This window comes from Biomphalaria glabrata, chromosome 11, assembly GCF_947242115.1.
Source record: "Biomphalaria glabrata chromosome 11, xgBioGlab47.1, whole genome shotgun sequence".
In the NCBI taxonomy this organism is placed as follows: domain Eukaryota; kingdom Metazoa; phylum Mollusca; class Gastropoda; family Planorbidae; genus Biomphalaria; species Biomphalaria glabrata.
Genome location: NC_074721.1, coordinates 36594260 through 36609823, shown reverse-complemented (window position 1 = coordinate 36609823; position 15564 = coordinate 36594260). Strand labels below are relative to the sequence as shown.

The following is a 15564-nucleotide window of genomic DNA, read 5'->3' as shown; positions in this document are numbered from 1 at the left end:
TCAGGTCTAAATCAAGGACATCCTTTTGACGAACTGGGAGTCGACCCCTTGGTAAGATTGTGACAGAGCGTCGCATGAGATTTGCGGAACATGTTCTCCGACAAAATGAATTACGCATAATAAGAGTTGCGATGACATCCTAGTACAACTTGGCGTCACACATTCATGGAGATCCTTAGAGCAGGTGAGAAGAGGCTTCATACTTTACCACTGACAGATTTTTCTGGAGACAGCTTGACGGCAAATGCGCCGAACGGCGCGGGAGGGTCTAAGTCAGTAAGAATAGCACATTAAGTTTTTGCAATAAAACTTTCTAATAGCTAGATAATGCACTGTAGATACCTCAGAATATGCATTTTGTTGGCTTTTAATACCAGAAATAGTGCTTGGCGGCGGGGCTTCGCCCCGCGCTGGGGGAGCTCCTAACGCTCCCCTATACCCCCTTGCTGGCAATGGCGGAATGGCGGAGAGTCAAAAATTTTTCCACTAACTCCAGGAAGAACCTATTCTAGAGCACAATAAACGTCTTCCGAAAGAATGAAAGGTGAGAATGTAATAAAGATTATGTACACACATACACACATACAAATACATTTTTTTTCGCCGGGGGGGGATAAAAAAAATTCCCCCCCAACCCCCCCCCCGAAAAAAAATCCTGGCTACGCCCATGATATATCTATATATATGTTGTCCCAGACTCTTTTCTGTCACCGTGACATGGTGGCCATTGCCTTGGCTATCCTGTTGTTTATGTCTTTATCCAGTAAAGTGTTGTTGGATATGATGGAGCCAACAATTTCTAGTGGTTGGCCATTAAGGCTTACTTGAGGTGCAGTGTTTGTGTTTTGGACAAGTATCTTAGTTTTGCTTTGACTGATGTTTAAGCCGAACTTCTGGCAAGCAGCAGATAGTCTGTCAACCAGGGACTGTAGCTGAATATCAGAATCAGCCACAATAGCTGCATCATCAGCATACAGGAGTTCCCTGATGAGTAGCTTCCTAACCTTGGTTTTTGCCCGCAGCCTTGATACATTAAATAGTTTTCCAGAGGATCTTGTATGGAGAAACACATTTTCGTTTATGTTGTTGTACGCATAATGCAGTAGACAGGAGAAGAATATGCCAGCACACATCCCTGCTTGACACCACTGCAAACCTCAAAAGGTGCTGATTGGGCTCCATTGAATTTGACAGTACATTTAGTTTCCTCGTGAAAGCACTCAATGAACTTCAGTAGTTTGGGAGGGCAACCTATTTTCCTCAGGAGTTTGAAAAGGCCACTTCTGCTGACCATGTCGAAGGCTTTAGTCAGATCAACAAAAACGATGCAAAGGGGTCTGTCTCTCTCTCTCTCTGAATTTCTCCTGCAGTAGTCGTAGAAAAGATATTATGTCTATTGTGGTTCTACCACTCCTGAATCCACACTGAGACTCTGGGTAGACTCTAGAAGCTATCACTTGCAGCCTGGATAGTGCCACTCTAGCAAAGATTTTGCAGAAAAGAGTCTGGGACAACATATTGCTGACTAACAGTACTAAAGCCCTAGTCTACCGGACCTGTGTGTTGAGCACCTTGCTGTACGGAAGTGAAACATGATCAACCTACTCATGGCAGGAAAAAAAGCTGAATGTCTTCTACCTCCGATGCCTAAGGCGGATCTTTAAAATAAAGTGGCAAGATAAAATAACCAATGAGGAAGTGCTACAAAGAGCAGGCTGCCAGGTTATCCGCTCTGTTATCAGCAGCAGACGCCTTAGCAGGCTTGGCCACGTTCTTAGAATGCCATTAAGTCGATTTCAACAGGACATCTTGTATGGCGATCTAACAGAAGACAGGAGTGCCGCTGGTAGCCCACTTTTACGTTATACGAATGTATGCAAACACGACATCAAGCTCTTCAAAATCGACACTGGCAGCTGGGAAGAGGTGGCACTGTATAGATCCACATGGAGAGAGAGCATAAAGGAAGGGTCACGGATTGCAGATGCCATACACAACAGAAGCAGAAAGAAGGGTGAAAATGCAACGGCGCCTTGTGATTATATATGCCCAACCTGCGATCGCAGCTGTGTATCAAGGATTGGCCTCTTTAGTCACACAAGAAGTTGCAAAGGGAAAAGATCGTCTCTCGAGACATAAAATGCCACACACACACACGCACGCACGCACGCACGCACACACACACACACACATACATACATACATACATACATACATACATACATACATGCATACATACATACATATATATATATATATATATATATATATATATATATATATATATATATATATATATATAACGCTTGCATAATTAAATTTATAAACTAAACGCTTTGCTATTAGTAAACAAAAAGTAGCCATAGCAATTAAACTTTATAAGCCACAACGCATGGTGAAATGATATTTTTCATTTATCATCTAGTTTTTGAGATCTAAGTTTGACAGCCGGACAGAAAGACATTTTGAACAAGCCTAATAGCGCTTTCTTCTTTTTACGGTGGCCTCTAAAAATCAATAAATTGAACTTACCCACACAAACCTCCTTTGGCCAAGCATTTCGCATCAATGTAGTTTGACCAGCTGTACAATTGACACAGTTTTTTCCATCTAAATACTGGCCATAATCACAGAAAGCTGAAATGTTTATTAAACCAAACTCATTTATTAGATTTTAAATTATATTTGAATTATATAATCGTTATTTTTAATACGTATTATTTTAATCATTTCATTGTTATACCTTGACACACAGGAAGAAAGTGTGTGTCAATACACCATTCATTGGGTCTGCAGAATGATGAATTGAGTCTGCACAGCGACAAATCTAAAAATAAAACAACAGATGATTATTTTTTTTCAGACAATTTACATATGCAGTAAAATCCTTCAATTATGATATCGATGTAGAGCAGGGTTAACTCTTTCAGTGCGAATTATTTTGATCGAAAAAATTGAGTTTTTCGGATTGTACACAAATTTTCACCTGGGGTAGAGTTACTAATATTAACATAACTTTTTTATTTTATCAAATTATCTAACATATTTGATTTTATTTTAAAGGGAATGAATGGGCTACAAAATACAAATAAATAAAATTAATTATTCAAGAAAATCTTTTTTTCATTAATTTTAAACTGAGCACGGAAAAAGAAAATATTTTTAAAATTCATAAAAAAAATCGATATACCGAAAGATTTAACCTATTCATTAAACATTTAGATTAAAAAATCACAATACTAAACATATTTAATCGCTTCAGATTTCATGAAAGATGAAAAAAAGCACTAAGAAATTGTATTATTGACGTTTTTCGGGTCCCGGGAAATAAACTAAAAAAGTGGAACCATTAACACAATGTTGTCTTTTTTACATAAAAAGGTGTTGGTACTGCATAGAATTTACTACCAAAACGAAGAACCAAGTTACTCGCTGATAGTAACGCCGCACAGTTTCTGTACGTGAAAAATATGTCTTAACACAAACACCATAGACCTAAATAAATATAGACTGGCCGATTAAAGAGTTTTATGAAACGAAAATTTGTGACTTGCAATTCTGTGTACTTTATTATACAGCATTTATGAGCAGTATAAAAGTTAAGTATTCATATCTATTTCAGCCACACACACATATATATATATATATATATATATTGTAAATAAGGAGGCAGTGTAGTTTTGTTTAATCTCTAAGAATGAAGATCATGCAATTTTTCATAATTCGGAAATCCGAATACAATAGATGTACATGTTTTCAAGTTACATGAAGTTACTTCTTTCGGCCAGTCTATATTTATTTATATCTATGACAAACACTCATGCAAAACATAGATATGCATAATTCTTTTTAACGAAATAATACAATAAAAGTACATAATGTATTTCGCGCCAAAACGTCCCTTGCGCCAAAACGGCGGCGCCAAAACGACCTTCTCGCCAAAACGGCGGCGCCAAAACGTCCTGCTACGTTTTGCTGTTTTGTTCTCCAGTCGTTTTTTTTTAGGGTATTTGGTTGACTAGGTTTAAATTAATCAATATGTCTTTGTCTCCAGGGGCTGAAAATGCTTATAGAAAGTAATTATTTAAGATGTTAGTGTTAGTTTCCTTAGCATTATGTGTTAAATTCTGCTTTTACTGGTGCTACTTCTGTTGTTTCCATTTCTTAGACTTAATGTACGACCATAGATTTGTATTTTTATCTTTAGATATTACATTGTTTATGTATTCACTCTTAAGCTGTTTACTTTCATTTTCTGTTAAGTGTTAATCTAAATATAATTTGTTTAAACTCTCAAAGCTGAAGAGTCTTGTTGTTTTTTCAATATAGGCTTTTCTTCTATTTGCAAAGTTTCTTGACTAATTTATTAACCAACATTTTTGTTGTTGTTAAAAAAGTATTTAGTTAGTGTATAATTTTCTATAATGTTTGAAAGATGCTTTTAATGAAATTGCAGAGATCATTAACAGGTTTTTCAATGTCTTTTCGTGGGACCTTTGCGAGAACACTTCTGCCTCTAAGAGAGTATTCGTAATTAGGATGGGCCTGTGATCACCTCCTATTTCGTCTAGGACCTGAATAGTTGTTATTCTTAGTTAGCTGACACTTATGTGAGGTTGAGCCTTAATTGTGTGCCATTTCCAGTAAAGAACACCGTTGGAATTAAGTGTTTTGTAAGCAGAGAAGAATACTGGAATTTACTATTGTCACAGGTTATTGTTGTTGTTAATGAAGTGCTAACTCATTGATAGTGCTGAAAAGTGCTAAAGTTGTAGTCTCGTTCTTGAGATGTCAGAAGTCACAAGAAGTTACTGTGACGTGTCGTGGATTCTCTAGATGTATATCTCTAGATCTAAATACTATCTTAGAGATTCAATAAATAAAGATCCTTTTTAAATCAAATACAAAACTTTAATTCAAAACTTGGAATCACTATATGTACAGAAACAAAACTGTTTCACATAAATAGCTTTGTTTCAAAGTTAAATAATAAAATATTCAAGTTTACCACTAGATATAATAAAATACGATACTTTCTACAAATTCTAACTCAAAACTAAATTATATCATATGTCTAGAAAATTTACATCCAGACTGAACGTTTTCCATGGCGACATCTGAGACCTTATTTTTGACACTTGGATTAACAAATGTAATTGTTTTCTTCAACCAATCAAAATCACTTCCTGTGAGGTGTCACGCTACTTGATTGACGTATGCCATGGGTACTTCGGACAACTGCAGTCTGTCATCCCGTACTTGACATAGATTTATTTTAAATTATACTTTGTTTTATTAAATAGATACGTGACAGCTATATCATCAACTCTCTGTCTTGGTATATCGGTAACGTATTAGCCCTACTTAAAAGACTTTGCGTTAAAATTGACCACGATAACTTTGTGAGTATTGATATAAGTATTGTCAATCTCTAGGATGATCTCATATTTTATTAGCGCCATCTTCCGATACACATTATACATTATTTTGAAAAGAAAGTTATGACATTTGTGTCAAAATGAAGTTCACAATGAAGTCCTTATTCACATTGTCCTACAATGTTTAAAATTCTATTTTATCCCAATGCTAGAAATTCTGTACAATCTAAATTTCATTAGCTCATTTTTTTTTATTTTGCGAAAAGACTGTTTATTACGTGACCTTTAAGTGTAAGTCACTGGCGGATCCAGGGGGGGGGCGGTAGGGGCGATCGCCCCCCCCACTCGGCCGACCCCCCCCCGGGGGGGGGGGCGGACGAACTTTAGTATAGGATTCACACAATTTGTATACGAATTTATTACTTATGTTAAAAATATATACTAATTATTTCTATTTCAACCTATTTTTACATTATTTCGCCCCCCCCTCTAGTATGTTGGCCGATTTGGTGGGGTCGGGAGGGGGCGATGGTATCAATCCCGCCCCCCCCCTTAACTTTCGAGTGGGGGGGGCGGTCCAATTTATTGGTAGAAATCACAGCCTGCTAACAAAATCAATTAAATATCTATATCCTTGTAACTTGTTATTGATATTTTAACCGATCTTTATATTATGTCGTTCCCTGTTTGCCGATTGGTGGGGGGAGGGGACGAATACCTCTTTTTCCCTTCCCACCTAAACCCTTTGAGTGGGGGGGGGGGCGGTCCGTTTTTATTGAGAAATCATAGTTTGTGAACAAAATTAGTTGAATTAATATATAAATTTTATATTATGTCGCTCCCTTTCTGGTATTTTGGCCGATTCGGTGTGATGAGGGGGGGGGCGATTGCATGTAATGCCCTACCCACTCTAGCCCTCTGAGTGCTGGGGGGGGCGGTCCTTTTTTTTTGGAGAATCATAGTTTGTGAATAAAATTAGTTGAATATCTATATAATATAAACTACGTATTAATATGTGACCCATTGTAAATATGTCGTACCACACTCTAATCTCAAATTGTATCATTAGAAAATTTAAATGAAAAAGGGTTGTACCAGGTGGGAGGGGCGATACATGCAATCGCATTTCCCCCATCGGACAAATCAATACTTTTTCTTTTTGTATTATAGTTAAGAAATTACAAAATTTGAAAAATCTGTCACTAATATAATTTATATATACTATAAATTAAATTTTTATATCGAGTCGCCCCATACCTATTCTTTAATGCCAAATGCAATCTTTAGCAGAAATTAGTAAAGGAGCGAGGATTAATCGTTTTCACTCTACCGCCATTCCCATTTCCAGACAGAGTTTTTGTAATTTCACATGAAGTTATCATAAGTATTTTAAGAAAGACTTTGCATTGGAAAAGTTAGAATTCAAACGAAATTTTTCAGTATAAGAGTCATGATTGAGATGAGTTCTAAACTCAAATAACATTTTCATAGTCGCCTTTTCCCAACCTTTACTCAATCTGATATTTTTCTAGCTAAATAAATTTGGGACTATAACTCACAATTTATGCCAGAGTTTTCTTGAATACTATTTATCGAATTAGTTTTTTTTCGGCGGCGATCCTCAAAGCAAAAATCTATATACGTGGGGTATCCTATCTTTTCAAGGAACAAATCGGCTTTATTTGCAATGTATTATGGGCCTATAAATTCATATTAGAATATTTTTCAAGTACAACATTATTCGAAAGGTCGTTTTTTAATAGTATGAATAATGAGCTTCAGGTCAGGAGAATGCGTTTCTACAGTGAAGAATGCAAGAAAACGCTTTTGGCGTCGGGGCTTCGCCCCGAACTCCATTTATGAGTAATTAGTTGTAGATGTCAGAAGAATACGTTTCTGCAGAGAAGAATGCAAGAAAACGCTTTTGGCGTCGGGGCTTCGCCCCGAACTCCATTTATGAATAATTAGTTGTAGATGTCAGGAGAATACGTTTCTGCAGAGAAGAATGCAAGAAAACGCTTTTGGCGTCGGGGCTTCGCACCGAACTTCATTTATGGGTAATGAATTGTAGATGTCAGGAGAATGCGTTTCTGCAATGAAGAATGCAAGAAAACGCTTTTGGCGTCGGGGCTTCGCCCCGAACTCCATTGATGAATAATGAGCTGTACTTGTCAAGAGAATGCGTTTCTGCAGTGAAAAAAGCAAGAAAACGCTTTTGGCGTCGGGGCTTCGACCCTAACTACATTGTGAAGAATGAGCTGTACTTGTCAGGAGAATGCGTATCTGCAGTAAAAAAAGCAAGAAAACGCTTATGGCGTCGGGGCTTCACCCCGAACTCTATTGATGAATAATGAGCTGTACTTGTCAGGAGAATGCGTTTCTGCAGTGAAAAAAGCAAGAAAACGCTTATTTAACTTCACCAGAGAACCTTATAGCGCTGCCCCAGTTGTTTTGGTTTTCGCCGAAGGTTGAGAAATGCTGCTTTTTTTATTCTCATATTTATATATATATATATATATAAATATATATATATATATATATATATATATATATATATATATATATATATATATATATACATATATACATATATATGTGTGTGCGTGTGTGTGTGTGTGTGCGCGCGCGCGCGCGCTGTATGCACGTTTATGCGTAGGGTTAGGGTTTACTGGGCGTTAGGGTTAGGGTTTGGAAAAAAATCGCCCCCCCCACTCCAAAGTTCTGGATCCGCTAGTGGTGTAAGTACATATATTGAGGTTGATATCTGATTGAAAATGTATTTATAGATATAAACAGTGCTTTTTTTTTTTGTGACCTTACACATCGCTACGGCGTACCGGCACCTTTTTCAATGTGGGGAAAAAAATATTACTTTTCTTGTATTTTAACATTTATTATAAATTTAATAAATTATTAATTTACTAAAATTATTTTTTTTAAATCGCGAGTTGGTTAATTATAAAATAAAAATGTTTTAGACATTTAGAATCTTTGCAGTTGTGATTTAGATTGTATCGAGGTGCGAATTAGTAGTTAAAAGTTAGGCAATTCATCACTGAGTCCCGGCACCTATTTTTTTGTTACAAAAAAAGCACTTAATATAAGAACAATGTTTACAACAGTACGTAGTCCTCATTTTATAAAAGTATGCGACAACTATTTGATCTTCTTACCTTAAGATAAAAAGTGTATACACAAACATTTCCATTAAAATAGGTTGTAAAGATATAGCATGGCCATTTATCTTATCTTATAAAATACAGACGTCACTTCAAAAAAGAAGATGATTACGTCCTACGAGTCATGCATTTAGTCATGCATATTAACCAATGACTTAAATTCTGCCAAGTCACTGGTTTTCCTGGCTAGCTCAGGCAAACCATTCCATGCCCTAATAGCACTATGGAAGAAGGAGCATTTGTACAAATTTGTCCTAGCATATGGGACGAGGAATGTGCCTTTATCTTTGTGTCTTTCAGAGTATTTTATTAAATTTTGTTTTTATTTACGACTCAAAATGTATAAATGTGTAAAAACTATAAAAGCATAGGACGTCAGGTATTAATACTCCTTTGCTGTTGTTGTTTGTTTGTTTTGTATTTTAGTGAATAGCTGTAAAAATGTGTATTTTAAATTTTCAAATACATTTTTTTAGCATTCAAACAAGAAAAAAGTAGAAAATGCATCAGAATTTTCAAATGTGAAAAAAAAAATATTGGATTATAAATATCTTTACTTGTTTTTTTTTATTTCTAAATGTATTAGACGTACGGACTGGCGGACAAACAACACAATACTAATAGCGGCTATTCCTCTTTCGGGTGTGGCTAAAATATTTTTTAAATGTCATTCAATGAATTATAGTTTTATAAGACCAAATTATTTGGAAAGAGATGCTTAGACTGTTAAAATCCAATGACTTTAGCTCTGGAAAAAGAGACATGAAAATGTTTTTTTCGTCAATCACGTAGCCGAATGCTGATTTAAATTGATTACATGTAGACTGGATTGACTCTAAAATTAAGCGATACAGTCACCGGAAAAAAAGCACAACAGGAGGATTTATAGTCATTCAACGACTGAAGATAGCATTTTTTTTCCTAGTGCATAACTACATCAGCTTCTTACCCATAGGAAACATGCCTCGGTTCGCTTTTTCAAAAGTGTCGTAAATATTTACGTCTTGTATGTAAATATCTGTTCCATTCAAAGTTACCACCCTTGATTTATTGACAATAGTATTATAAATAGCTCTTTCAATGTAGTCAATATAGGTACCAAACATACAGGTAGGTGTGCTTTGAAGCTCTATCATGCCTTCAGCAGCTTGCAGCCTGATCAGAAATTAATCACTTAATGAATTATGCATTTTAATTAGACTTTATGTAATTTACAGTTTCAAACTAGGAAAAATAAAACTAATGATAGAATATAAATAAATAAATATAATATAATATAATATAATATAATATAATATAATATAATATAATATAATATAATATAATATAATATAATATAATATAATATAATATAATATAATATAATATAATATAATATAATATAATATAATATAATATAATATAATATAATATAATATAATATAAATAAGGTCGAATAAAATCATTGGGTTTATTGAAGCTCGTGTTGTTTTAGTCTATTACATGGTGTCAGAAGTGGGAAGATCTACTTTTTCAATAACAGGCTTCAGGCGAAAAAAAAAAAGGTTTCAAACAGATTTTGACTTGTGCGTAGCCAGGATTATTTCACGGGGGTAGGGGGTGGGGTGAGGGGGCGTTTCCCAAATCACTTCCTATATGTGTACACGTTAGGGAAAGTAATTCAACCGTAATAAATATTTACAGTATCAGTATGCTGATTAGCATGTTTAGTTTATCCATTCTGGCTTAAAAATGGTCAATGTTTATCAATAAATTGAGTGTCAAATGATAAATAAATACAATAAGGAGTAGAAGGTGTTTACCTCTCCCTTTATAGATAGACATGGTCGTGTCTTTTACGCTAATATACACAAATCTGAGCCTTGTCCTTTTTTTCTACAAAATGATTAGTTATTGGCTTACTGGGCTAAGAAATCTCGAGGTTAGTGTTCTGTGTAGCAATAGGTCATTCGTTTAGGTGTGTGATCTTTAGTCCAGCTTACTAATTGAGATTTATATACATGTAAGGAAACTCTGCATGCGTGCAAAGGTGTGCCTGTAGCCCAGCCACATGATTGAGATTTTTTAGCAAATAAGCAAACTCATTGTCCGGTTACCCGGGTGGAGGTGTGGGTTGAATTCCAGCCCTCTAGTTAAACTTTACTATGAAGTAAATAAGCTCAGTTTACTCGTATGACCTCTAAAGAGTACCTACGACCATCGTATCTGGCATGTGGTCACCTGTCTATCAATGAACTCAATGTGGTGAACTAAACAGATAAAAAGGTGTGGGAGCTGTTCATCTTCTCTCTCTCTCTCTCTCTCTATATATATATATATATATATATATATATATATATATATATATATATATATATATAACGGAAATATCAGGAGATACAGAGATACTAAATGTCCCGACATTATCCATCATAGACAACTATCCAATTCTTCGCTCGGAAGTATCATCAGCAGTGAAAGCCCTTTTATTATTCTTTGCAACAAGATCGGGCAGTCAGAAGAATGGCCCAAACTCTGGACCCAATCACTCATCATCACAGTTCCAAAGAAAGTCAATTTACAACTCTGTCGAAATTACCGCACCATCAGCCGCATACGCCATCACAGCAAAGTACTGTTAAAATTATATTAAATAGGCTAAAACCGTTAGCAGACAACATCATATCAGAAGAACAGGCGGGTTTTAGACAAGGCTGCATCACAACAGAACAAATTCTAAACCTCAGAATACTCTGTGAAAAATATCTCCAACACCATCAGAATCTTTTCCATGTCTTTATTGATTTCAAGAAAGCTTTCGATCGAGTATGGCACGGGGCACTCTGAGCGACAATGGAAAAGTACAACATTAATAAAAACATAATTAAAGTTATCCAGAACCTCTGCAAGGATGCCACCAGTGCGGTGTACTCCAACAACAATATTGGGGACTGGTTCAGAACCACAGTTGGAGTAAGACAAGGCTGCCTACTTTCACCAACACTCTTCAATTTCTTCCTTGAAAGGATAATGGAAGATGCCCTCCAGGGCTTTAAATATACTGCAAGCATTAGAAGATGAAGAATAACTAGCTTGCGCTTCGTGGATGACATTGATGGCCTAACAGGGACAGAAGGACTTGGTGACTTGACTTGGTGATGCGCTTCGACAAGACTTCCGCAGCTTATGGTATGCATATAGATGCCGAAAAAAACCCACATTGTGACCAATAGCGAATAGGGTTTTAAGGGGAGCATCAGTATTGGAGGTAAAAAGCTGACTAGTGCAAGTAGTTTCAAATACCTCGGAGCTATTGTCTCAGATGAGGGAACTAAACCCGAACTACTGGCCCAAATTGCACAGCAGCCCTTTCAAAACTTAAAATAATATGGAAGGACAAAGGCATGGGCTTGGCACCAAAATCAGACTGATGCGCTCACTGGTCATGGCCACATTTCTATATGCTTGTGAGTCTTGCACGCTGACTGCAGAGCTAGAGAGGAGGATCCTAGCAATGGAACGGAGATGCTACAGAAGGAAGAACGTGCAACATGCCAAGACGGGTGTGAATAAATGATCACCTAGTCGACGGGGGCCTCCTGACAGAGAGATCGGTGAAGAGCCAATTTCTCATCCTGGCCACGAGCCGTCCTCGGGTCACATGGTTCATAAAATGGGCGTGCTTGCCTCGAACCATTTGGACATCTGAACCAGGTAATAGCGAGGTGTCTTGATTACTTGACAAACAAAGTGCTGACCCACAAACTCTTCTATCGGAAACAGAAGTTATTTAGAGAAATGCCTGATCTGGGAACCATTACGCGATCATCTCAAATAAATTAAACTAAACTAAATACTTTAACCCATTAACCCCTTCAACTTGATTACCTTTTTTATAATAAATATCAATTTCTATTGGTAAAATAGAAACATTGCGAAAATATTTTTTTTTGAATTCTATATAGTAGCCGTGTAACAAGGTATACAATGTGATATAAAAGATTTTAAAGAAGAAGAACTTTTACTTTGGTGAATTCTTACCGCAGTGTAATATTTATTAATTGAATAGTTTGATTACAATTGCTGTCCCCGAATGTTTGTACCCACTCCTGGAACTTGTTGCTAAAAAGATGTAAGATAACATCAGGGTCATCAGACTTAGGAATAGCCACTGTTAAATAGTCTGTAGAAAATAAAAAAAAGATTTTTAAAAAATTGAAATTAAATATATATTTTCATAAAGAGCATGTCTTAGCATATCACACTTTCACATGAAATATTAATATATTTATATAAAAATAGTTTTGAATCTTTTTCACCTAACTTACGATACCAACGTTGATTTAACCCCATTAAATTAAATTAATTTTTGGTTTTATAAACTTTAATTTGTGTTATATAAAAAGAGCAAGCATTCTTCTATAATTATATACCTAATATAACATTTCCTGATTACATACAAAAAAGTTTAATCCTAACACAATAGTGAAACACAAAGAGCAAAATGAATAATTCCATCGGAACGTGGAAAATAATTACGGAGAGAAAGAGTTGTTGTTTTTTTTTCACTAATTTTATAGTTATAATTATTTATGTGAATGATTTTAAAAACACTTACACATGTCTGCGTCAGCCCTATTCAAAAATCCTAACCAAAGTATACACAGGGAAACCGTCCATGCAAAGCTTTCCATTTTCACTTCCTCCTTCTCTTTACATCTCCACAATGTCACTGAAATGTGTCGTAATATGCTATTGAAAAAGTAAAAAGGGGTACACCAGTATTTCAAACGTCTAGCCTGGTGTAGATATTGCATGAGGAGAGTGTTCATTGATTATACCGAATCAAAATGATAACTTGTTACTTTATCAATTTGTTTTTAGTAAAGTAACGTCTGTATTATATAAGATAAGATAAGACCAGTTTCCAGCAGTATTCATACTCCTATACCTACATAACACAAACCCAGCTATATGTAAGTGGAATGAATCACACTTTTCCTACCTGCCTCATGACATATGAATGTAATGTTTAAGATATTTTTGGTTTTCTACTATTTTAGTTAAGTAAAAATTTCAATTCTGAAATGCCATTGATACCGGTGTTTATAAACTGGCTTTGGTCATAGACGGGGAAATAAGTAGAAGTAGATAGAGCTAAAAGAAAAGTAATGTGTTGCATCATTTGAAATAAATTCGGTCTATTAATAATAATAATAATAATAATAATAATCTTTATTATCCGTAAGGAAATTTGTCTTACAATTTGTGCATTACACTCACTCATAATTTACATGTGACAAAGTTTATACCAGATTGTTCTTAAAGACTCAAGAAAAGTTGAAAAGATTCTGATCTAAGTTATGGATTAGAACTAGAAATTACTAAATAAAGATTAAAACGTATGACTCTAGTAGTATTTTACCTAGATCTATCGAAATCTGTACTAAAGTAACATTTATTTAATAGACACCTATATAATCTAGGTATAATCTAGCTCTGTGTCCATCATTTAACAGCAGGCGGGGTGATTTAAACAAAATATGAAAATTGGGTGGTATGAGGACAAATGCAGACAAATTATAGCCCGGACAATGCTCGGGTGATAATGAGTCTATCCTTAATCAGTAGAAGTAGATCTATAAACATTTTATTTGCTAAAGTTTCTGGCCTTCTGAATAGATCATCTGAAATCAGTGTATTTTTTTTTAATTTTGGCTGTTTTTCGCTCAACGGAAAGAACAGCTCGTGAAGTCAAACTACTGAATGTCATAGAGCTTTTGAAACAATTTGAAGTAGCCACAACTTCTCGAAGGATGGCTCTGCTGAACCAACTGTAACAGGGGACTTGAAAAATAGCATGAATGTACACCGCAAGATTGAGCTACTCTAGAAGCTTCCTTCATTTCTATTGTTCAGTGTGCTCCTCGTTTTGTTCATTCACCGTTCTTGGTTGTTCATGTTGTTTGTATGTTTATGCAAGGTCGTCACCACCAAACGTACAGCATGATTTTGGTCTAGCCGCCATAAGATTAACGAAGAATACAGTAAATTTTCATGGTTACGCAGCCCCATCTGTGACATAGATATTTTGTCATATAACAATAAACATGATAAGAGCATTGTACGCAGAGAACACGGATTAACGTTTTGAATTCAAAATAAAGTTTAGGACATTTTGACAGAACTTTTTAAAGATCGGCTTTTACAAAATTGTAATTGTTTTTCCCCTTTGTTGTCATCCCCCAAGGGCTCACAGGCCCCATATGGGTCATGAGCACAAGCGCAATTTATTAACCTCAATCCTCTAAGTAAGAAATAGGCTTAAAATGTTAATCAGCTCCTCTAGTATGTGTTATTATTATTATTATAGCTTTTATATAGCGCTACTTTCATGCTTATAGCATGCTCAGAGCGCTTTTGGTCCAATCTCATTTGTGGACCAGTGTGGGGGGGGGGGGTATCTAGGAGTTGGTTTTCCGTGCTGCCTTTAGGCGCTCAGTAAACACAACTCTGCCCGAGTCGGGTGTCGAACCTCGAGCCCCCTTCTAGCCAAGGTAGCCTCTCGACCACGCTTTCCACCACGTGTTAAGTATAATGTGTTAAATGCTGCTTGGCTTGATTTATTATACCAATAAGCATAATTCAATTTTCGCAGCATTACCTAATACTCTTTTAAAAAATTCAATTCAATATCAATATTGACAAAATTTTCTATTTCTAAGGCTAATTACCAACATAGCTGGAACATTTACATAAAGATAAGCCAATTATAATTGTTTGTAAATGATTTTCATTGAGTTTTTAAAAATATTCATGCTAATTAGATTGTTTGATGTTGTTTTTTGTGTGTGGTTGTGCACATTGAGACTAAGGGCGTAAAGGAATGCAGGTGACAGCAGATGGACCCTTCAATAGATAACTGAAATGCTGGAACGAAAGTCATCAAACACATTTAAGGCTCTAATTAAAGCCCCTGCCAAAAACAAAAAAGAAAGGAATACTAAAATAAACAAAAAGGTGAACAA

At 35.6% G+C, this 15564-nt stretch overlaps 1 protein-coding gene across 1 annotated transcript in view; it reads right to left on the bottom strand.

Moving 5' to 3' along the window:
* The window catches only part of LOC106079359 (uncharacterized), a 104300-nt gene extending 90970 nt beyond the window's left edge, over positions 1-13330 (bottom strand). Inside the window, exons 1-5 of the mRNA XM_056045587.1 lie at positions 13155-13330; positions 12578-12719; positions 9507-9712; positions 2744-2827; positions 2533-2637 (exon numbers count right to left, since the gene is read on the bottom strand). Coding sequence (XP_055901562.1) covers positions 2533-2637; positions 2744-2827; positions 9507-9712; positions 12578-12719; positions 13155-13230 — 613 coding nt within the window. The 5' untranslated portion in view covers positions 13231-13330. The remainder of the gene's footprint in view (positions 1-2532; positions 2638-2743; positions 2828-9506; positions 9713-12577; positions 12720-13154) is intronic.
* Between the last annotated feature and the right edge of the window lie 2234 nt (positions 13331-15564).